Source organism: Capra hircus, chromosome 1 (assembly GCF_001704415.2).
Source record: "Capra hircus breed San Clemente chromosome 1, ASM170441v1, whole genome shotgun sequence".
NCBI lineage: Eukaryota > Metazoa > Chordata > Mammalia > Artiodactyla > Bovidae > Capra > Capra hircus.
Window position 1 is genome coordinate 132,817,634 of NC_030808.1, and position 24,847 is coordinate 132,842,480.

General features: G+C 39.4%; 1 protein-coding gene across 5 annotated transcripts in view; it reads right to left on the bottom strand.

Moving 5' to 3' along the window:
• The window catches only part of PPP2R3A (protein phosphatase 2 regulatory subunit B''alpha), a 242,842-nt gene that overhangs the window by 142,509 nt on the left and 75,486 nt on the right, over positions 1-24,847 (bottom strand). For 4 of the 5 annotated variants that reach the window (XM_018050892.1, XM_018050870.1, XM_013966138.2 and 1 more), the window contains 2 exons: positions 8,982-9,248; positions 644-747 (listed from right to left, as the gene is read on the bottom strand). In XM_018050892.1, the coding sequence (XP_017906381.1) occupies positions 644-747; positions 8,982-9,248 (371 nt within the window). Of the gene's footprint in view, positions 1-643; positions 748-8,981; positions 9,249-12,818; positions 13,633-24,847 lie in introns of those variants that run through there. The other variant, XM_005675538.3, reaches the window with a different exon arrangement.

A 24,847-nucleotide genomic window follows, 5' to 3' on the forward strand; every position in this document is an offset into this window, starting at 1 on the left:
ATTAAAATCCAGGAGTATCTTTATAAATATACTAACCCTTTGTTCCTTAACTGGAGCTTTCAAAAAGTAATGACTAAAATCTATTAGAATTCAGTTATTTTTTAAAAGAAAGGCCTTTATTTATTTTTGGCCGTGCAGCATTTGGGAATCCTAACTCTCAACCAGGGATGGAATCAGCGTCCCCTGGGTTAGAAGCACAGAATCTTAACCACTGGACCACCAAGGAAGTCCCAGAATTCAGCTATTTTTAATAAATCAACTGGATACAATTCTAAATTGGATCAGATGAGAATGAAAGCATGTGACATGTATGATTTGCTCCCCTTAAAGGAGCATTTATATCACTGCTACAAGAGTCAAATCCTAAGACTCATATTGTTAACAAGTGAAACTAACAAATTATCAAATAGTTATTAAACAAGTAGTTTTGGAGATCTGCTTTAACGATCAGAGACATGTAAGATAAAGGTTTAGGGAAACAATTTGTTTGTGGGCATAAAAAGTTGTGAATCATTGAATTTTACTTGCTGAAACAAAGGGTAAGGGGGAAATTAATAATGAGTAAAATTAGCGTCCTTTATAAAGCATGTCACGAGGACCAGATAATTCCTTGCCCAGCTCGAGTAGCTGCTCTCTTACTTACTTTCTCCACATGGTGATGAATGACTGTGCTGACACAAATCCTGTCCTCTCTCCCCCTGCAGCCCTGAACATGGGGGCTTTCCAATAAAGAGGACAGCCGCAGGCCTGCAAATAAAACACAAATGCAGTGTGAGCCAAGGGGCAGTGAAGAGATGACAGGGCCAAAGAAAGGGCCTTTGTGGCTTTTACCCTTCAGGCCAAGGTGGACAGAAGGGGACCTGGGGGAGCAAAACTGGGATGGAGGCAGATACATCAGCTGGGGTAGATTCAGTGAGACAGAGGGAAAACAATACAAGAGGATGACACGTTTCACGAAGAAGATGAATATCCATTTGCCTTTTCTTAAAGTACATTTATAGTGATGTTTCTTTCCCGTAAATTTTATAGTTAAAGCAACCAGTCTCCCACCCTTCCTACCACTCTTACATCATGTATTTTCTACTTTTAGAAAGAAAAATAAGTGACTGAATGTCTTGGTTGTGTAAATGGCCTCCCTTCCTATGGGAGAAAAATACAGCCACCTTTACTGCCCAGTTACTTGGTATCAATACGCTCTAACCTCTCTCTTCTTTTCTCCTTTGCTTACTGTGTTATTAGGCCCCAGGTTCAAGGAGAAACAGAAAAGCCTGGACTGTTTTAGAAAACAGCTATAAATCTATTTAAATGGTTACAATTCAGGTGAAAGATGGGAGGCAAAAATTAAAATGCTATCACTTATTTATATATCAGAACATATCACCAATGACAACATATTATAACAGCCTTAGAAAGAACTAAAATACAATATCCTAAAGGTAATGATTTTCTTCTCAATAAAAAACCTTTTTCTTTCAATTAAGAAAAATGTACACCCATGGCAGATTCATGTCAATGTATGGCAAAACCAATACAATATTGTAAAGTTATTAGCCTCCAATTAAAATAAATGAATTTATATTAAAAATAATAAAGAAAAATTATTCTTATCCTTTTATAAGAAATAATTCATACCAGATTTACCTGGTTTTTTCTAGAGGGAAAATTCTTCCAAGTATTAATATCTAAATATTAGCAGAAAAATAATCTCCACGTTCCCAATTTTGTATACACACATAAAATGTCTTCCCAAATCTGAAGCTCTTCAAAGAGTCACATCTTATTACTGGATAAAGATATTCTTAATACATATAGGACTGTTGAGTCTTATTCTACAAAGGGAAGCTTCTCCTCTGGTAGATGACTAGATGTGAATCCGTATTAGGCTGAGGTGAAGCTGCTCCTGATGTGGGGCCTCTGTGCATAGGGGATCCTACAGAAGCCTGAACAGTACTTCATCTGAGATTAGTTATGCTGAGAGAATGCCCAGGACCGCTGGGTTCATGTCAGAGATGAGGACATGGATGATGAGATTCAAGCCAAGGGTGGTAAGTTAAGTACAGGGCAGAAATAAGAGATTGCTTCTGCCAGGGCCACCCAATCACATTCTGTAAGCAGGGTGGAATTTAAAATTTCTTAAGTCCAGAGGTCAAATACCTCCACTCAGGTCAAGAATGAGAGAAAGTTGTTACTTAGCAACCAAATGGATTTTGTTTATTGTTTAAATTATGATTGCCACGGTACAAAGCTCACAATTAATATACTTCGGGTGGTTACTGTCAAACCCACTTTCCCCAATCCCAAGTCTCCCTTTCATGAGGAATAGTAGTATGCCAAGAAAATGCTCTTATATGTGATAGGCTATTGGCAACTGCTGGGAAAATTAAAAGAACAGCCTATATTATGGAGGTGGTGGTGCAGAGCCACCAAAAGAGAGAGAAAATATAGAGAGAGACTGGGACTGGCTTGCCAAAGTACTTGAAGCTCCCAACATTAGAGTCACTATGGATTTTTCAGAATTGGAAGGGATCAGGAATCGTCTAGCTCCTCCTTGGGAAGTGGTCACCAGCTCAGCTGAAACACGTTCAGGGCCTGTGCACTTACCATCCTGCGGGACTACATCCACTATTAAACCACTTTCATTTCCTTGGGTTATGATTTTTATTCAGAAGACTTTGTTAAAATGTACATGTCAGCTCATAAAGAGTAGCAAATCACTCGGATTAATATTTACAAATTTATTATGGAGAACAGTGTGGAGATTCCTTAAGAAACTGGAAATAGAACTTCCATATGACCCAGCAATCCCACTGCTGGGCATACACACAGAGGAAACAGAACTGAGAGAGACACGTGTACCCCAATGTTCATCGCAGCACTGTTTATAATAGTCAGGACATGGAAGCAACCTAGATGTCCATCAGCAGATGAATGGATAAGAAAGCTGTGGTACATATACACAATGGAATATTACTCAGCCATTAAAAAGAATACATTTGAATCAGTTCTAATGAGGTGGATGAACCTGGAGCCTGTTATACAGAGTGAAGTAAGCCAGAAAGAAAAACACCAATACAGTATACTAACTCATTTATGGAATTTAGAAAGATGGTAATGATAACCCTGTATGTGAGACAGCAAAAGAATATAGAATAGTTGTATAGAACAGTCTTTTGGACTCTGTGGGAGAGGGCGACGGTGGGATGACTTGGGAGAATGGCATTGAAACATGTATATTATCATATGTGAAACGAATCGCCAGTCCAGGTTCGATGCATGATACAGGGCGCTCAGGGCTGATGCACTGGGATGACCCAGAGGGATGGGATGGGCAGGGAGGTGGGAGGGGGGTTCAGGATGGGGAACACGTGTATACCCATGGTGGATTCATGTTGATGTATGGCAAAACTAATACAGTATTGTAAAGTAATTAGCCTCCAATTAAAATAAATAAACTTATGTATATATATAAAAAACAAAAAACAAATTTATCATGACCCAAAGGCAGAAACCTAAGAGATATGGTACCGAGACCACCTGACCTGCCTCTTGAGAAACCTGTATGCAGGTCAGGAAGCAAGAGTTAGAGCTGGATATGAAACAACAGACTGGTTCCAAATAGGAAAAGGAGTAGGTCAAGGCTGTATATTGTCACCCTGCTTATTTAACTTATATGCAGAGTACATCATGAGAAACGCTGGACTGGAAGAAACACAAACTGGAATCAAGATTGCCGGGAGAAGTATTAATAACCTCAGATATGCAGATGACACCACCCTTATGGCAGAAAGTGAAGAGGGGAACTAAAAAGCCTCTTGATGAAAGTGAAAGAGGAGAGCGAAAAAGTTGGCTTAAAGCTCAACATTCAGAAAACAAAGATCATGGCAAATGGTCCTATCACTTCGTGGGAAATAGATGGGGAAACAGTGGAAACAGTGTCAGACTTTGTTTTTTGGGGCTCCAGAATCACTGCAGATGGTGACTGCAGCCATGAAATTAAAAGACGCTTACTCCTTGGAAGAAAAGTTATGACCAACCTAGATAGCATATTCAAAAGCAGAGACATTACTTTGCCGACTAAGGTCCGTCTAGTCAAGGCTATGGTTTTTCCAGTAGTCATGTATGGATGTGAGAGTTGGACTGTGAAGAAAGCTGAGCGCCGAAGAATTGGTGCTTTTGAACTGTGGTGCTGGAGAAGACTCTTGAGAGTCCTTTGGACTGTAAGGAGATCCAACCAGTCCATTCTGAAGGAGATCAGCCCTGGGATTTCTTTGGAGGGAATGATGCTGAAGCTGAAACTCCAGTACTTTCCCACCTCATGCGAAGAGTTGACTCATTGGAAAAGACTCTGATGCTGGAAGGGATTGGGGGCAGGAGGAAAAGGGGACGACAGAGGATGTGATGCCTGGATGGGGTCACTGACTTGATGGACGTGAGTTTGAGTGAACTCCGGGAGTTGGTGATGGACAGGGAGACCTGGCGTGCTGCAGTTCATGGGGTCGCAAAGAGTTGGACATGACTGAGCGACTGAGGTGAACTGAACTGAACTGAGATATATTTTGAAGTGGGTGTGAAAGGACTGACCTATTTTTCTTGTAGTGGGACACCCCGAGTAGCCAAGGGTTGAGCAGCATAAAGTTATCAAGCCCTTGGAGAAAATACTAAACGCAAAAACAGGAAAGGCAGTGGATGGCAAGGGCTGCAGATATTATACTTTGACTGCTTTTTAAAAATGTAGGTATTTCTCTGGTGGTCCAGTGGTTAAGAATCCATCTTCCAATGTAGGGGACTTGGGTTTGACTCCTGGCTGGGAAAATAAGATCTCACATGACGTGGGCTAACTAAGCCCATGCACCACAACGAAAGAAGCCCCTGTGTGCCACAACTAGAGAAAGCCTGCATGCCCCAGGGAAGACCCTGCACAGCCAAAATAAAATAAATTAATAAAAACTGCTCTGAAATCAGAGAAAATAAGTATACTTTCCCGCTATTTAAGAAATAAATGTATGTCTGGCCCTCATCTTCTTAAAAACAGAGAATTACGATAAAATGAGCCAGGAAATCAATACAAACCTAAACAAAGTAAACAGTATTAATCTGAGGGCAGCAGAATAGAGACTTATAACAAAGGAGAGAACAAGCTCATGTCAAGGTTCTTCACAAAGGAAAAGACAGGATGACAAGTGAGGAGGTACAGGACATGCTGAAAATGGGTTTAGGAAACAGGTTTAGAGGAGAAGGCAAGCGTCAGTGTTGCTGGAGCCAAGAAAACTTGATTAACACCTATAATTTCATCTAAAAATGACCCAACAATGTAAAGAACTGAAATCAAGTTGTCTAATGATATGTAGGAAGAGACGCTCAGCCAATATTTGTAAGGTTCTTTAACATTTTAAAATGTCTCATGCTTGTTATTTCATTCAGTCCTGACATGACCCCATACAGAAGAGGGCAGATATTTTTATTTCATTCTGCAGACAAAGAAATAAAGGTACCAAGAGGCTACCTTATAGGCCACAGGCAAGAGGGTTAAGACGGTGCTATGTCAGCTAGTGAGAAGAGCTGGAGCGCTCTATACAGTTCAGAAGATCGTTTCATTCTTCTCCCTCAAGCCTGTCAGAGGCTAAAACTCAGTGGTGCCAAATACTTTCCTTGTTGTTGCTCAGTTTCTGTTCCTATGCTGCTTTTGTCCCTCTTAGATCATTCTCTATTCGTTTCTTCTCCATCACTTCATAAAGCTGTGGAAAAAAATACAAACTACTACACTAAGATTTCAATCAGAAATGGAGAGCAATCTCTCCAAGGAGCTAGGACAGTCTGCAGAACAAAGAGTGGTGCAAAGGCTGGTGTAGTGAGTCCTAACAGACTGGCCATAGCCGAGAACAAGTTGGATTACGTGGAACTAGCGAACTGAAGGACATGATTAAATAAATTTTTTAAGATAAATGATTTTAAGAACAAGGAGATAAAATCCAATAAAATAAGCTAATATAGTACTTGTGAGGTCATCATACACATGTCCTCATCTTACATGCAATGTTAGTTCACTTTGCTACCTAAACTGACAATTAAGGTCTGAGGGCAATGAACACAAATGCTTAGCACCCCTGAATGGAATTTAGGACTACAGTCAAGCACAATTCAGACAAGTTAATCAGATATGTATGTGTATACTGACTATTGTGCCACATGATAATTTGGTACAAACAGTAAATTATTATGTAAATGACTGTTACTATGGCTAAACAAGTTTTCTATCTTTTTTTATAATTAAAAAATTTACTTTTGGTTGTGCTGGGTCTTTGTTGCTGCGAGCAGGGGCTACTCTCTAGTTGCGGTGCACAGGCTTCTCTCATTGTGGTAGGTTCTCCTGTCGTGAGCATGGGCTATAGGGCATGCGGTTTCAATAGTTGTGTCTCTCAGGCTCTCGAGCAAAGGCTAAATAGTTTCGGCACACAGACTTAGTTGCTCTGCAGCATGTGGGATCTTCCCGGATCAGCGATAGAACCTGTATATTGGCAGGCAGATTCTTTACCCCTGAGCCACCAGGGAAGCCCCAGTTTTCTCTTTTTAAACTTCTCTGTGTTGTCAGCTGTAACACGGGCAGTTTTTCCTGATGCCACCTACAGATAGATCCCCACTGTCTGTGAACAGGAAAGTCCTCCCTTTGACTCCCCAGCACCAACCCCTTCCCTGACCTGACTACACTCTCTCCTACACTCCCTGTGACCACGGGGAGTCCTCAGGCTCCCTGCTGTCCTCTCAGTGTGCATTCACTGTGGAATGCTGGCGGGCCGCTGAGCCCACAGGCAGGGAGGGCTACCAGGAGCCAGGTGCGAGCGCCAGAGCAGGAGGGTAGAGGCAGCATGCAGGAAAGCTCCTCAGGCAGGGGCTGGGATATTCAAGAGGAGGAAGGTTGACTGAGACCTTCAAGACAGAGCAGGCTGCAGGTCTCTGGCAGTGAGGCACTGATCCCTTGGATTGGCTCTCCAGACGTGGGGAGCCCAGCAGAGCAAGAGGGAACTACCACGGTGCTCAATCTGCCGTTTCTCCTGCTTGTTTGCTCAAACTTGTTCATGAAGCCTCCTGTCTCTCTTACGCAAACCATTGCTATGTTAGACATACCCTGTTTGGCATTTATGTGATTAACATGTTATCTCCAAATACAGATTTCATTAATCTCTGCTAAATTCTCTCTCTTGGATTTAGGTTCAACATTCCAGCCCATTCAGATAATTTACCACCTTGATTCATAATAAAATAGTCATCTCTCAAAGCTTGGGGTAAAAAATTGCAAATGCCCTGAAAGAACCTATAATTTATTTGAGTGGATACTGCTTAGTAGAAATAGCTGATTTTACGTTAGCCCACTTCAGGGGAGATAAGGTAGAAACAGCATGATGCAGGAGTCAGAGGACATGTCTCCTGACATGTACAAACTGTGATCTCAGGTACATACTTGTGGGATATCAGTTTCCTCATGTTACAATAGAGTGGAAATAAGTGAGATCTTATTTCTAGAATGAAAGAGTTTGTTTTTCTCTAGAAACACCTAAGGTGTCAACAAGAAAGCAAGACTGGGGGATGATGAAAAAAGGAGAAAAAAAAAAAAGAATTCTTTTTAATTTCCTTGAAAATCACTCTACTTACAAATTAACAGCAGTAACAAATATTCTGGGGTTAGAAGTAGGAAAGCAGAGGGGACATGACAGGGCAGGTGATGTGGGAGTGGAGGGTCGAAGTCCATTTTGGAGGGGAGAAGCATGAAAGCCCAGATGCAGGGGCAGGCGCAGGTGGTCAGGTGGATACAGGGAATAGTGGTTTGGATTTTATCCTCAAAAGTGGTACTTTTCAAGTTTTTGAATATGCTTCCTGAAGATAGAGATAGTGTTCCGAGTAGAAGGGTGCATGGGGCCTTGGAAACTCCCACTTGCTGTCTCCTTGTCCATATGCAGCCCTTACCCTGTTAACCCCTCTGTCTCTTGAAGCATAGCTTGAGACCACTGCTAAATCCTGAGGCTGGAGCTGACTCTTCAGAATAGTGTACGTGCATGATCAAAACAGAACCCAAACGAAACAAAGCACTCCTATAGTTCAGGGGCCCCCAAGTCCTGGCACTGGTCCTTAGCCTGTTAGGAACTGGGCTGCACAGCCGGCAGTGAGCAGCAGGCGGGCAAAATTTCATCTGCGGCTCCCCACCACTTGCGTTACTGCCTAAACCATCCGCTCCTCACCCCCTTGGTCCATGGAAAAATTGTCTTCTGTATGAAACCGGTCACTGGTGCCAAACAGGTTAGGGACTGCTGCTATAGATGGTAGGAATCCTTGCATTTTGCTGAGCTGGGGAATGACATGATCAAATATAAACTGGTGGTTATGCTCAGTATTAACTGTTCTAGGAGGAGGCTGGAAGTGTAGAATCCAGTTACCAAAGGTGCTACAGTAGTCCAAGGGTTAGGGACTAAGAGCTTAAATTAGAAGCAGCTGGATGTATTGAAAAGTATCAAAGACTTGCAATAACAAATCCATCTATTTCTGAGAAGAATCCCAGCATTGAGTTGGCCTAATAGTTCCTTCCCTGGCTTCAGGGCAAGGAATTATGATCAACGTATGAGAATGAAAAAAGAGATTTGTATTCAACAAGGGGATTTTTTTCTAATAAGTAAACCTATTTAATGATGGAACAGGCTGCTTGGCAAGAGAGTGAGTCTCCTGTCACTGAAGGCACTCAAGCAGGAAATTTATGTTTTGGTGATGCTATGAATGAAATTCCTATACTAAATGGGAGGTTGGACTGGGAGACCACTAGGTTTTTTTCAAATTGTATCACAGCTAATACATCAGTATCAAATATATTTTTTTCAATGTGGAAAAAAAAAACCTCCTATGCATGCTTAAAAATAGAGAGCAAGGAGGCAGTAGAGAGAGGGAGATTGAGATAGCTAGAGAAAGGGAGATTATACATCATTCAGTAGTTACATTACCTTTGCAATTTTTCCCATTTCATAAACGTCTGCTTTCTGATCTTCAATATCCATGAAAGCAGCTTCAATTCTGCTTAGAGTTTGTTCATGATTACTGCAGGCATCGGGGAGTCCTTCAGGAAAGTAGAACCGTGGAATGTTGATGGATAATGCTGCACTCACAACATTATTCACGTGAGGAACAGGGGAGGGAGGTCGGGGACTACTTGGAAAGGGGGCTGGAGGAGGAAGTGGTGTTCCAGGTTTCTTTTCTGGTTTATTTTGAATCTGTAAGGAAAATATGAGACACAAAAATTCTAAACAGTATGTATTACTAGAAAATCCTCACCAGTAATAGGAAGTTAAATATTAAAAAGAAACACAATTAGAAGCAGTACAGATGAAGAGCTCACTCTGCTCGAGGGGGCAGGCATGCTCTGAGGGAATGCTTTTCTACAGTGAATCAATCAATACATTACTTATCTGCCAAAACCTGAATTTACACAGTTCTGTGCTTAAAAAATCCTACGGTATGTTTTCCATGAGTGATGTGGAAGAGTGATGTCAGCTGACATATTAAGGATCTCCAGGTGAATTCTCGGTCTGTTGGACATGGATTAGGTCCAGATTCTTCTTGGAGACTGTTTTTGGTCTTTCTATACATTTTCACCTGTCCTTCTACAGGCAGATAGAATGAGTTCCCTTTAAATATGTAGATCTAAAATATATTGTGTGTGGGGGTCCTTCCACCTTCTTCCTTGGTTTGGCTTTATCTAGGTAGAATCATTGCAAGTGTCTGAGCAGAGAAAGTCTTTGTTAAAAAAATTAAAGCATTTTAGTTTTAGAATATCTTCTCCCAGGCTGATTTACTTTCAGCCAGGGGCATGCCATTTTTTCTGAGATGCACATTTCTCTCATTCCTGTAGACTCCAATAGGCAAAGATCATGGTCATTAACTTCACCATGGCCAAACCCTCTTTACAGTTTATTAATTCATTAATAGTTTATATCATCCTTTTTCCCCAAAAGAATCTGATGTGGTAAACCGTAAAGAGACACAGGAAGGACAGTATAAAAAAAGTGGGGGGCAATGGGGAAATGAAGATTATTCATGATTTAGGGAAAGGGGAGGGGAGATACATTACTATTCAGGTAGAAGTGTAGTTTACCAATGAAGACTAAATTTAGTTCCGAGATTCCTAGCAGAAAAAGCAAAAAAGATTTCATGAAGATTTTCAGAGATCAATTTCTATTCTTAATTTTGACGAAATTATCTATCAAAGCTCATGAGCATGGTACTATTAGATGCTATATAAAGTATGAAAAATGGATATGACTGTTGACTAGCTAAATTTATTTTAATTCCCTGTGAACTCAAAATATTACTCCACTGTTCATCTTTCTTAAACTATATCCTAATGCCATTCCTAAAGTCTGAACAATGGTTTATCAGTATGAAGCAGATCTGAATGTCATATTCCCTTCTGACATATGGACTTATAATATGATTTTTAAATTCAGGGTAAAATTTTTAGCTACCTTTGAAAAGCATGAGTACTACAGGAAGATAGGCTTCATTCACATAAATATGTGATAAATATGATTTAATCTCCTACTTTTGTTAAACATGGCCCATTTTTCATGTTATTATCTGACATTAACACAGAGTAGAGTCTGCTCATATATTAACACTATTAAGGATATGAAGGTCAGTTGTCACACCAAGCCTTTGCTGCAGTACAAGGATATTACCCATATAAAGCAATAGTCAAGGAAGAAGTGGCAGAGGGAAGTGATGCCAATGAAATACAAAAAACTTAACAAAAAACAGTGATGGGTTACTAGCTCTGTGACCTCAGGACAGTTACTTAACCTTTCAGAATTTCAGTAATAAAATAGATTATAACCCATTCTTCTTGGAAGGTTGTTGTGAGGATTAAAGGAAATTACAGGATGTAACACAGGGAAACGGCTCAAAGATGCCAAAGGATGGGGTTCTCAAAAGATTAAACATAACGTGGCATGGCCTTTCAGCTTCAATAACAAATAAAATAATAATTTACACTTGTAAGGCAATTTAAAGTTTACATACTACTTTCAAGTCAACAAACTGATAATCTATTCTAAGTATATTTCTCTCCGCCTTGGTGCTAAACCCACAACTATTATTACACAGTCCTATGAGTCAATAACAGAAGAAACCATTCTTAAATTTCTAAAATAAGGCTAATTCTTCAGCAGCTTTACTTAGGTCATTTGTATTGTCATTTCCTTTCTATTATTCTAAAATTCTAAAGAGATTTGTGAGACTACAAGCATACAACTGTCAAAAGTCTTTTTTGTTTCCCCAAAATGTTGCCCATAGTGTGACAGCCAGGGCAGTTATGGATAACTTCAGGGCAGTTATGACCATAAGATTAAGGCCACAGTCCCAATGGAGATGAAACTCAATAATCTAGTGAACACACCACTACTGGAGAAGGTTTAGAGCAAGCCTTTCATTGTTTTTGCTTTTGCTTTGACAGAAGTTAAGTGACATTCAGAACAAACCCAGGCTATCTGTCAAAGTTTTAATTTGAATTGGAAATTATTCAATTATATAATAGCCTACCTTGCTTTCCTCAGTATACTTAACACAGAGCAGTTCACTAACAGGCAAGTATTTACTAATTCACTGTGTAATTCCATATTAATAAAACTGATGTTAATATTTAAAGGGGAAAGAGAAAGAATGCATTTATTCTGAACTTTTCAGGTATACTGATTTACTTTTCACTGAGTTCAATAGGAGATGTATAATTTAAACCTTGAAGGAGTTTAATAAAACTGACACTTTACAACATTATAGAATAAAACAGTAACATAAAGTTTGTCAGATTTACTAAGTTTAGCATCTGCCCACTTTGATGAAACTTTTTCATTCAAATCTAGGATTACAAGAGAATTAAAAGAGATAAAGAGAATTAGCTGTGCAAAGTATCTCAGCTCTCCATAACCTTACAGTATCATTTAGACAGTCATTCTGAACAGTACCCTAATGCTATTATGTTACTGTAGCAGTTCCAATATTTGACCATTTTTAACCTGTTTTTAAAAAAGCAATTTCACATGGTTCAGTCAAATAATTTGAAATTACTGTAGGTCAGAATAACTATGAAACTGTAGTTTCTTGCTGGATTCTGGATGTCCGTCATGATATGGCTCACAATTTGTACTGTATTCAATGCTAGGCAACTTGTTTCATGAGATACTAGCCCTATGGTTGTGAGCAAGTAAGCATGGTCTCTGCAGACAGAAATGACTCAACCTCACAGCTGAGGGAAGACATTCTTTCACAACCCAGAAGTAACTGCCATGCTTTATTACCTATACACAGTATATCATACACACACAACTGCTGATATATGTAAAAATAGTCTTTTCAAAAAACCATGATTATTAGGATCAATATTCCTTTTTAAAAAAGATTAATTACAGATGTATGCATGTTAAAACAAATTTAGCCTACTGATTCAAAGTGCAAACAGGCTTTTAATATGGAAATTCTAATTTCTCAAAGATATTTTTATGAAAAATTCTAAATTACAAAATATTTGTTAAGTTGTATTTATTGTCTCTAAAACTGGATTCTCTCTCTACAAGAGAAAAATGTGAGTACTGTACTTCAGGTCCAGAAGGTCTATTTTTAAACCTGTTGGAATCTCTCTACAAATAGCTTTCTGGAAATAGCTGAATAGAGGACACAGATTAATTCCTTGATCTAATATCAAGTGAGCTGTAAAATTATTTGTAAGTTAGTTCACTGGGTGGTTTAATTAGTAATAAAAATATTTTAAAAGAAACACCCAAGTTTCAAACCTGTGTCTGCTGAAATGACTTCAGCCGCTTCTTAAACCGTGACGGGAGAACAAAATCACAGCCCCTTGCCAGGAAAGCTAACTCTCCCCTTAAATCCGGGTCCCTTCGTAGAGATGTTTCCTTGATCATCATCTTTGAAAAGTGGATGTTTACTTAGCAACTGTCCAGCACACTTCTGAAGATAGTCAGATTTTATACGGTGTCAATCTTGTCAGGTAGAAAGGTATTTTTTTCTTCTTTATCTCCCAAAGAAATTAAGTTCAAGCATTGTGCTCTCCCAGCCTCCAGAGGCCACAATCCATGCTTGTACTGACATGCAGCTGGTTCCCAAGTAAAGCCTGTGGCTCCCAAGACCTGCTCATAATTTTCAAGTAAGAAACGGGCTGCAATGGGCCTGCTGCTCCGCGTAGGTAGCTTTACGTCAAATTGACCTGCCCATGTAGAGAATACAGAGCCTTCTGGGAAAGTAAGCACCCACTACTCTGCACACCAAAGTTAGAAACATTACAGCTGGACCTAAAAATAGTGACTTCTCAGATAAAGCTAACTTCTTAAACTCAAGAGTATATGAGGTGTCAACCCACATAAAACAGTTCCTGCTCAAGCTAGAAGAGAATGTGTAGAGGATTTTTGATTTTGTTACTTAATATTTCATGACGAAAACAAACAAACAAACATGCTGTACTTCAAATGTGAAACTATCATTTTAACTTTGAAAAATTTCCTTATTAGAAGGGAAGCAAATATCCAACACCCTCTAGGTATATCCACAGGATGTATGGAGAAAAATATGCAGAAAAACACTTTTATCCTCAAATGGGAATATACAAAGAGATTTGTTAAGTCTCAGATTTTAAAATTAAAAAAAATTTTTTGGTTTGTTTGCAGAAGACTATAAATATACTTTTCTGAAGTGATTCTGAATCTGGATACATTTGAAAGTTTATTGTCAAAGAAAGTGACAGAATTCCAAAAGAAAGCAGATTTAGATGCAGAGAAGTGAATGAAATTTGGCTATAGTAAAGGTACAAAAGATGATCACACAGCAATGACATAACAGAGCTTGAATTTGTGAGACTTGTTTTTCTTAAGAAGCTTTGAAGAATTCTCAGATTTTAAAAATATTCTATTATTTTATCATATATTGAATAGCTGCCTTAATTATTTACAAGTGAATCAAGTACTCACTCATATTTAATATTCAGAATTCAATATTTATTTTCAATCACCCATATTTAAATCCATATTGATTTTCTACTAATTGAAAGCATAAATCAAATATTATCAAATAAACCCCCTAAACCAAAAAGAGCTTATGATTCTCTTTAGCTGAACCTTTGTCTAATTATTGGGAATTAAATTCTTCAGTTTTGACAACATTTTGTAACATGTATATTTGGCTTATATATCTAAATCCATAGTTTTCAAATTTCTTAAGCTGTAGAATTCTCCACTCATACAAAATCTTACCTGACAGTTTTTAGTATATATTCTGATTAAAAGAGGATTACACTGAAAGCACTGGGCTAATGCTTTACCCGGGCCTTTCCTTTGTCCCCCCAATTTTCCTCATTTCAGGCTGACTCTTTGAGCTAGGTGGCTTCCCCTACACTCTTGTCTGTAATACTCTAATATCTCCTTCATTATTTACCTCCAAATTAAAACATTTAATAAGTTTGTTATGAATGCAACTGGGTTTCTAGACTTGTGAAATAATGCTTTTTATTTTTTTAAATTTTTTTATTATTTTTATTTTTTTAATTTTAAAATCTTTAATTCTTACATGTGTTCCCAAACATGAACCCCCCCTCCCACCTCCTTCCCCATAACATAATTAAATCACACCTTTGCTGTATTTCTCCCCTTCCCAATATCAACCTGTGGCTTTGGGGGGTGACTTCATCCCCTTCCTGAGAACACTCTTTCTCAAATTATATACACATTAACCATCCTTCAAAATTCAACTCAAATTTTACCTATTTCATAAAGGATTACCTATTTCATAAAAGATTACCTAATTTCATAAAGGATTACCTATTTACACCCCCTTACTGCAATTTTCTTAATAAAATACTGTAGAATCTTTCTTGAATGATTCCATTTATTCTCTGGATGAGCCAATGCTCTCTCTCCATTTCATCTATAAAAGAAAACCACCAATGCCCTGGACACACTGATTCATGGCTAACAGTTTAGTTTCTGTTATGCTGTCATGTGTCTTATCTCAATAGCTGAGTTTAATGCTTACTAAGAGCTAGCTGTACTCGTTCCCACTTGTTTATACTTGTTGTACTTTTCATAGTAATTATTCAATTCATAAACTAATGAGTGTGGAAAAAGGGTTGATATTTTTAGAATTGAGGGGAAGACTCTAAATTGAATATATAAGACTTGGTAAAGGCAAAAAACTACTTAAATTTTGTCACTGTGAAATTAAATTATTGGTGTGATAAAAGAAAAACCATTTAAATCTAGAATGTATCTACATTCAAACTGTTTTACTGCTGACTCAAGTTCCTGGAAATAAGGGAACAAATGTACTAAGTATGATTTATTAAAGAAAGATGTCATGAAACTTCAATTTCCAGCTATGACACTTATTTCCAAAGAAAAGACTTTGGCACTACATTAAAAGATCTGAATACTGGTGTCTGAGTTAAAATGTTTAACATACACATTTTATAGAATACATAGAGTTTATGATGTCCTACTGAGTAACTATCCATAACCCAATCATGTTCAGGTAAATGGGCTTCTACTGTAATATTTTATAATCTGACAATATTTTCCAACAGTGTCTAAACTGTTGAGGGTATGGTCAATTTTAAAGTCACTCAATCATTCAACAAATATTTTTCTGATGCTTTTTATATGCAGTTACTTTGCTGAGTGCTGAGGATATGATGATAAAGAAGTGATCCTTTCTTCATCGCACCTAGCAATCTCGGTTTGGAGCAAAGGAAAATTAATACTTTCATTTCATTTACTTCTCATAAATCTTTTGAGTTTCAAAGTCAGAACAGTGGTTAAACGCCTGTCCCGCTATCCCTCTTAGGCAAGAAGAAAACATTTCTCCACGTCTTTTGATGGCAAAATAAGCTCTAAGTTTTTATTTATCCAAGTGCTTTCCCAAAAATTCAGAGGGGAGAAAAGGCCAGGTCCCCTAAAGGGAGTTAGGGAAGAAATGGTCTGTGGCAATGAGTTACTGATAGAGAAAGACTTATTTTGAAATTTATTTGTCTTTATCTTATTTACTTGTGTTTCTATGTAAGTATACCTGCTTGGTTCTAGAAAAAATCTGAGAACGTGAGCTGGTTTCAAGAAGTATATGATAACTAGAACACAGCAGCAAAGAACATGGGTTTTAGAGTGACCTCTTCTTTACCAGGAAAAGGTCAAACATAAGGAATTTCACTATTAATTCAAACACAGCCTATAATCTACTCTCTTCTCTATTTTGATCACAGAGAAAAGTATACAACCCTTGAGGCTGGGTGCTGGAAGGGAAAAGCTGTTTCTAGGTGAGAGGTTTCCCTGGAGGGACTAAACAGAATGAGGAAGAACATAAAACTATAGTTTATAAATTCAACTTGAAAACACGGCAAGTTGGGCAGTTATAATGGAAAGAGTGGACTGTAAGGGTCTTCCCAGTGTCCTGGAATAAACCATGAGATCTTCTCTCCTGCCCTCTGCAGCATACATGAAGTCTCTCATAACAAGAGAGCTAGCCAACAGTAGGTGTCTCCTGCACAGCAACCTGCATCTCTTTTTTGGCCTGCAGATCATTCATGTGCATACACTGCCTGAAGACCCAAGTTGTCCTGTCTGGACCATAGGCCCAACCTGGGTCTTCAGGGCAGCTGTACTGACTAGAGGATGAGAAAGACGTGCTCTCTTGTTGTGAGAATGACTGGGATAGATCAGGTGCTACCTCAAGATCCAGCTGCCTCAACTGGGGTTCCTTTCCTATCTTATCATTCTATATATGTTCTCCCAGAGCAAACATGCTTGAGTAAGGAGGATAACCTTTCTCAAAGAGAACAAGTTTGGTGGTGGGTTCTTGAGTTACAGGGTTTTACAGGTTCCCTGGCAGGGGTACACAGAAGAGAGGCTGGTCTCTTTGAAATGACTCTAAAAACTAAAGAACTGTTGTAGGGTAGCCTCCAGTATATCAAATATATCCCGTATATGAAGTGAGAAAAGATATTCCTTCATCATGTCCTGAAATGACCTGCAGAACTGAGGAGTGAGTCCAGAAAGAGCTTGCATCCTGAAGGAAGGTGACAGTGGGAGGAGACAGAGGATAAAACTGTATATGACACCAACATATTCTGTTTTTGTAGAATTCACTTTTTGAAGTTTAGTTTGAAACTCAGGATGGATTTTCCAGAGCTTTCCAAATCCTTTCACAACTCTCTGCCCTTCCCCACCAGTTCTTTGGGATGTTTTAAGAAAAGAAAAATGGGTTGATTACACAAGATAGAGAAAATTTTGAATACCTGCTGAAGATATAAATCACTTACTTTGAATTATATAAAACTGCTAAACAGTTAATGTTGTATATGCAACATTTTGTCCTAAAATAAGTCTAGCTTTTATTTTACAAACCAACATGTAAAGTCATACCAGCCTCAAATGAAGATGACTTTGGAGACTGAGAGAACAGCATCCAGCAAGGTCTCAGAGCTAAGACCTGGTTGGAATAAACAATGCAGCAAAGCCATCAACATCTGCGTGAAGCACAGCAAGCCTGGGAATCAGCTCAGCTGTGAGGACCTGTACTGAATATCAGAGCCAGGTCCAGGAAGCGGCAGAGTCACTCTAAATTCACATCAACAGATTTTGCTCATAAGATGCTACAGGAGAAAAAAAAAGTTACGTATTAAAGAGGAAGTTCTGCTACATGAAGAGGGTACTTCTGATTTTAAAAAGGAAGCTGGCTGTTTCGAAAAACTTGAAAATGCTTAATCAAAAGCCTTTCTGTCTGCATAAAAACTTATATGTGAATGTTCATAGTAGTGTTATTCACAGTAGCCAAAAAGTGGAAACACCCAAATGGCCATCAGTTGACTGATGGATAAACAGAATATGGTATATTCCTACAATGGGACATTATTTAACCATAAAAAGGAATGAAATACTGACACATACTACATGATAAACCTTTAAAGCATTTGCTAAGTGAAAGAAGCCAGACACAAAAGACCACATATTGTATGATTCCGTTTACATGAAATGTCCAAACTAGGCAAATTCATAGAGATGGAAAGATTAGTGATTGCCAGGGGCTGGTGGCTGGGGGGATGGGGAGTGACTGCTAATGAGTACAGATTTTTTGTGAAGTGATGAAAATGTTCTGGAATTAGTGCTGATGGTTACATAATCTTGTTGAATATACTAAAAACCTATGAATTATGCACTTTGTGTGGTTATATTTTATTAATGTATAAAGTGATACAATAAACATGACAGGGCATACAGTTTTAACTGAGGTTCAGCTGATGTACAATATTATATGTTACAGGTGTACAATGTAGTGATTCTTAATTAGGCACTTTATTTTTTTAACTTTTAATTTTTGTATTGGAGTATAGCCAATAACAATGCTGTGATAGGTTTCGGGTGGACACCAAAGGGACTCAGCCGTACATACTGAATTAGGCACTTTTAAAAGGGTAAATTTTATACTACTACATCTCAATTTTAACAAGTCTTTCTCATCTTAGCTCTAACTGGCAAAGGAGTTATTAAAAAAAAAAGGTATAACAACTTGGAATCACAGACTTTGCTTAAAATATCATCATAAAGCTTTAGCAGAGAAAACTGATTATAAGCTAATTATTTAATTACTCTTAATCCTAAATTTTTATATCCTCATTTATGCTCCAACTTGGTATCTTTGCATTATTTAACAGCTTGCTCTGTTTTGCCAGTAACATTATTTTACTCTTAAGTAATGGAGTGGGGAATGGAGGCGGGTGGTTGTGTTGATCTATGGCTTCTTTGCTCCTCTAGCCTTATCTTCACTGGTTGCAGAAAAACAGGAGCAGATCTAATAAGCATTTCTGTGTCTTGCTTCAACTGCATCGAAATGATAGGAACACATTCCAGGACCCATAAGAGAAAGAACCCACAAATCTAGTATTTTTACCTCTCAGTGTTCCTAACATTTGGGAGTAGATGTTCTTCTGGGATCTGGGGCAGGGGGAGATAATTAAGAACCTAAAATTATTACATATGATAATTCTTGGATCTCTACAACTTCTGTCTCCTAGAGTACTGCACTTCTTAGTCTGCCTTTCTTCTTCCTCAGTAATCACTTCAAGAAGAGACTGCTCATTATAGAGCATAAGAAATTCATTTTGGGCTCATAAATATGTCAGACAACTTAAGTTAGAAGGAATAGAGGGTTTCTAATCCACTGACACTGCCATGTTGAATATCAGAGAATGCACAGTGGCAGTACTGTAAAACACCTCGCACCCCCTAAATACCTTGCCCTGGTGTCTTTGTGGGGGGTGTGCATGTGTATCGTTTCTCAGTAGTTTGGGGTGAATTAAGAGATGTCAAAAGAGAAGGCTACAATTGATGGTCAAGGACCCTAGGGATGATCTTTATGTTGCAAATATAATAGCTGATGGAGCTGTATCTCCTGCATGCCAAAGTGTCTTTTGAATGCCTGGTTTTAAAGAGGGGAGAACTGTGCATGTTTATCAGTTGATGGAATGATCAAAGGGAAAAAACTGATGACTGCGGTGAGAAAGCGGCCGGGGCCTGAGAGTATGTATTTCTATCCAGTTCCCAGGTGATGCTAATGCTGTTAGTTGGGAACTACACTTCTAAAGCCACTGACATAAAAACAGGACCAGAGAATGACTAGCTAAAGAAGGGCAGATGACAAGCTCACTGGAGGAGAGATCAAAGAACTGAGAAGCTCATGGATTGGATGCCTCATCTACTGAAAACTCACGAGAATCTTGGCAAGTAGTATTGGAAAGTGTCAAACAGCCAGGAGCTAAAATCATCAAGGAAGGGACCTGGGATTGGCAGATGACTACAATCAAGGAAGGGTAGGGCTTCCCTTGTGGCTCCGCTGGTAAAGCATTTGCCTGCAATGCTGGAGACCTGGGTTTGAGCCCTGGGCTGCGAAGGTCCCCTGGAGGAGGGCATGTCAACCCACTCCAGATTCTTGCCTGGAAAATCCCGTGGACAGAGGAGCCTGTTGAGCTACAGTCCATGGGGTCGCAAAGAGTCAGATACGACTGAGCAACTAAGCATGGTGGGTAGTGAGTCTGATGACATTAGCTCAAAGCTGGGGGATGGTAGTTTCAGAGAAGTGGGAAAGAGAATACTCTGGAAGTTGCAATGAAACGCAAGAACATTTACTGCTTCCTCCAGATCCAGTGAGATGCGGTGGAGTGGGAAAGAAAAGAGTCACCATTTCACACGGCTATCGTACCCCTGGGCTTTCCAGGTGGTGCTAGTGGTAAAAAACCTGCCTGCCAATGCAGGAGACGCAAGAGATGTAGGAGTTCAGTCCTTGGGTCAGAAAGATCCCCTGGAGGAGGGCATGGCAACCCATTCTAGTATTCTTGCCTGAAGAATCCCATGGACGGAGGAGTCCGGCGGGTTACAGTCCATGGGTCCACAAAGAGTCGGAGACCACGGAAGCAACTTAGCACACACCCTTAGGGAGAGAAGGGTTTCAGATAGAACAAGAGGGTAAAGGGAATGTTTAGTAAGAGTCTGATGACCTAGGACATTTTGCCAGTGAATGATCAAGAGGGCACAGTGAAAGATTTCAGGGCTGGACTCAGAAACAGGATATACAAGAGTAGGGTGAGGTGGTGAGTGGTTATGTGAACTCCCAGACTTCTGTGGTGACTGATGTAAACAGGGATGAAGGGCTATTAGATTAGCCCTGATCTTAAGGCAGAGAATATTGAAGCTGTGTGCTGGGTAGGTCCATGAGGGGAACCATGGGCTGACCAGAAGCACTCTGAGTTCTGGGAGCTCCTTTCACTTCTGTTTTGGAGGCTGGGGAGGGCTATACATATCAGAAATACCTGGATATCTGGGTCTCAGTCTTACTTCTACAAAAACGTGTAATTTAGAGTGCATTTACCCCCCAGTTTTTTGCATACACATAGACATACTAATTACAAAAAGGGATCACATTGGTATATTCGTTTTACAATTTATATCTTTATCTTGACAATTGATGTGAATAATTAGAAAGCATGGAGATGTAACAGGACCTGATCTCAGAAGACATTAAAAGTGGAGGGGAAATACCTATTGAACTCATCCTGCAAATTTACATGTGCCACTGGCCAGATCCCTTTACTTTTATTAATCTCTGTGGTGGTTAAATGAAGTAGAAGGGAGAATAGTTTCTTGCTGTACTGATGAGTGCTTTGATTTCTATTCAAATATTTGCAGCACTGAACCCAAGAAACTGTCAGCACCTAAAGCAGAGGGAGAAGAAACAATTTCCCCCAGTGATATGACTACTCAATCTTAATGAAGGTATGGATACAAACCTGGAAAGTAAAAGAAGAATGCTTCGGAAGAAGCTTTAATAAGATTCCAAAAGTGTGTTCTTCTATAATTTCATTTTCATAATTATTCTACATTTAAACATATGAAATTATACAATTAAAATCTAAATTTTGAAAAGACTCATAATATTAGATCATTAACCTAGGAAGGCTCTTGATTCCCCCTGGAATGGTATCTGAGACACATATTACTGATCAGGGTCAGAAAGAAACAAAGTAAGTTCTAGTAACGGTACAAATCATACCCACCTTGAAAGATTTCTCTGACCCTCTTGGGCATCCAAAAACAAACAAAAAACAAATGCTATACTGAAGGTAAGTGGCCAGAAAAGTTTTTTTCCAAGCTAAATCTGTTGGGATGAAGGTGGGACTTCTAAGACAGGGAAAAGGAATTTTCAGGATTTAAATAAACAGCTCATATGTGGAGGTACTACAATAGGGCTTGAGGGTGAAGCGGTGAATAAGAGAGCGCCCGCTCAAAATGCCTACAGTCTATAATCAAGAGACTTTCATCCTCTAATAAGGTGAAATGATCTATACTCTTAATGGGATTCTCCCCTGTTGTCAGGGGAGGTGATGGGATTTTCCCCAGAACTCCATAGGTTTCTAGGTGTTACAAGCTAGAGGAATTAAGAGGCTACAGGTCTGGGTGAGGTCTGAGTCTTGCTGAGGCACCAGCCTCAAGTCCTAGAAGGGAACCAGTTGTCAGGTACTTTTGTATGCATCCTTGAGAAGCCAAGGGCCAGGAAAGAGATGGCCTTTAGGCAAGAGAGCACAGTTTCTACTTGAGAAGCAGGCAAACCAGAGAAGCAAAAATCCCTTCATTTGATTATTCATTCACTTATTTATTCATTTAATAAATACTTATTTAATGCTACCATTTGTTAAATAAAGGCCAATGGAGGATAGTGCCAGGCAAAGAAACTTGAGAAGGACACATAAATCTCTCTGCATGTGCTTATTTTAATATTTCATCTTTATTAGGTATAGGTTTGGGAGCTGGGGATTATAATTTTGGAGCCTGAAGTGGTAAAAGATAAGATAAGATATGAATCAGGCTGTCAGATAAGACTGTCTGCTTAAAGTGTGACTTAAAACCTGCAAAAAACAATGGGAACTACCCATCTAACCCTTTACTTTATTAGCATGAGTCCTATCAACTTAGAATTTGAAATAAGATAAGCAGAGCAGCCTGATATTTTCTTTTATACTCTCTAGGAAGGAGAGTTCTGTTAAGCCAATTTGACTTACTCTTAATCATCAAGATTAGACTACCAGAGAGCTTGGGTTTGAAATAATGGATTTATGATCTAGCCATCTAGCATCCCTTACTAGATTCCCCAAGGACCAAAAACTTCTATTTGTAAGATAGATGGAGAAGATTAACATGGACCACAGCCTTGTCTAACTCAATGAAACCATGAGCCATGCTGTGTAGGGCCATCCAAGACGGATGGGTCATGGTGGAGAGTTCTGACAAAACATGGTCCACTGGAGAAGGGAATGGCAAACCACTTCAGTATTCTTGCCTTGAGGACCCCATGAACAGTATGAATAGGCAAAAAGATAGGACATTGAAAGATGAATTCTGCAGCTTGGTATGTGCCCAATATGCTACTGGAGAACAGTGGAGAAACAACTCCAGAATGAAGAAACAGAGCCAAAGTAAAAAGAACACCCAGTTGTGGATGTGACTGGCGATGGAAGTAAAGTCTGACACTGTAAAGAACAATACTGCATAGGAACCTGGAATGTTAGGTCCGTGAATCAAGGTAAATTGGAAGTAGTCAAACATGAGATGGGAAGAGTGAATGTTGACACTCTAGGACCTAATCAGCGAACTAAAATGGACTGCTGCTAAGTCGCTTCAGTCGTATCCGACTCTGTGCGACTCCACAGATGGCAGCCCACTAGGCTCCTCCGTCCCTGAGATTCTCTAGGCAAGAACACTGGAGTGGGTTGCCATTTCCTTCTCCAGTGCATGAAAGTGAAAAGTGAAAGTGAAGTCGCTCAGTCGTGTTCGACTTGTAGCGACCCCATGGACTGCAGCCTTCCAGGCTCCTCTGCCCATGGGGTTTTCCAGGCAAGAGTACTGGAGTGGGTTGCCATTGCCTTCTCTGAAAATGGACTGGAGTGGGTGAATTTAACTCAGATGACCGTTATATCTACTACTGTGGGTAAGAATCCCTTAGATGAAATGAAGCAGCCCTCATAACAAAAGAGGAGTCTGGAATGCAGTACTTGGACGCAGTCTCAAAAATGACAGAATGATCTCTGTTTCTTTCCAAGGCAAACCATTCAACATCATGGTAATCCAAGTCTATGCCCCAACGAGTAATGCTGCATAAGCTGAACGGTTCTATGAAGACCTACAAGAACTTCTAGAATTAACATCCAAAAAAAGATGTCATTTTCATTATGGGGGATGGAATGCAAAAGTAGGAAGTCAAGAGATAGCTGGAGTAACAGGCAAATTTGGCCTTGGAGTACAAAATGAGGCAGGGCAAAGGCTAACAGAGTTTGGCCAAGAAAACGCACTGCTTATAGAAGACACCCTCTTCCAACAACACAAGAGAAGACTCTACACATGGACATCAACAGATGGTCAATACCAAAATCAGACTGATTATATTCTTTGCAGCCAAAGATGGAGAAGCTCTGTACAGTCAGCAAAAATAAGACCAGGAGCTGACTGTGGTTCAGATCATGAACTCCTTATTGCCAAATTCAGACTTAAATTGAAGAAAGTAGCGAAAACCATTAGACCATTCAGGTATGACCTAAATCAAATCCCTTACGATTATACAGTGAAAGTGACAAATAGATTCAGGGGATTAGATCTGATAGAGTACCTGAAGAACTATGGATGGAGGTTCGTGACACTGTACAGGAGGCAGTGATCAAGACAATCCTCAACAAAAAGAAATGCCAAAAGGCAAAATGGTTGTCTGAGGAGGCCTTACAAATAGCTGAGAAAAGAAGAGAAGCTGGAGGCAAAGGAGAAAAGGACAGATATAAGCATCTGAATGCAGAGTTCCAAAGAACAGCAAGGAGAGATACGAAAGCCTTCCTCAGTGATCAATGCAAAGAAATAGAGGAAAACAACAGAATGGGGAAGACTACAGATCTCTTTAAGAAAATTAGAGATACCAAGGGGACATTTCAGGCAAAGATCACACAATAAAGGACAGAAATGGTATGGACCTAACAGAAGCAGAAGATATTAAGAAGAGGTGGCAGGAACACACAGAAGAACTATATAAAAAAGATCTTCTTGACCCAGATAATCACAATGGTGTCATCACTCACCTAGACCCAGACATCCTGGAATGTGAAGCCAAGTGGGCCTTAGAAAGCATCACTATGAACAAAGCTAGTGGAGGTGATGGAATTTCAGTTGAGCTATTCCAAATCCTGCAAGATAATGCTGTGAAAGTGCTGCACCCAATATGCCAGAAAATTTGGAAA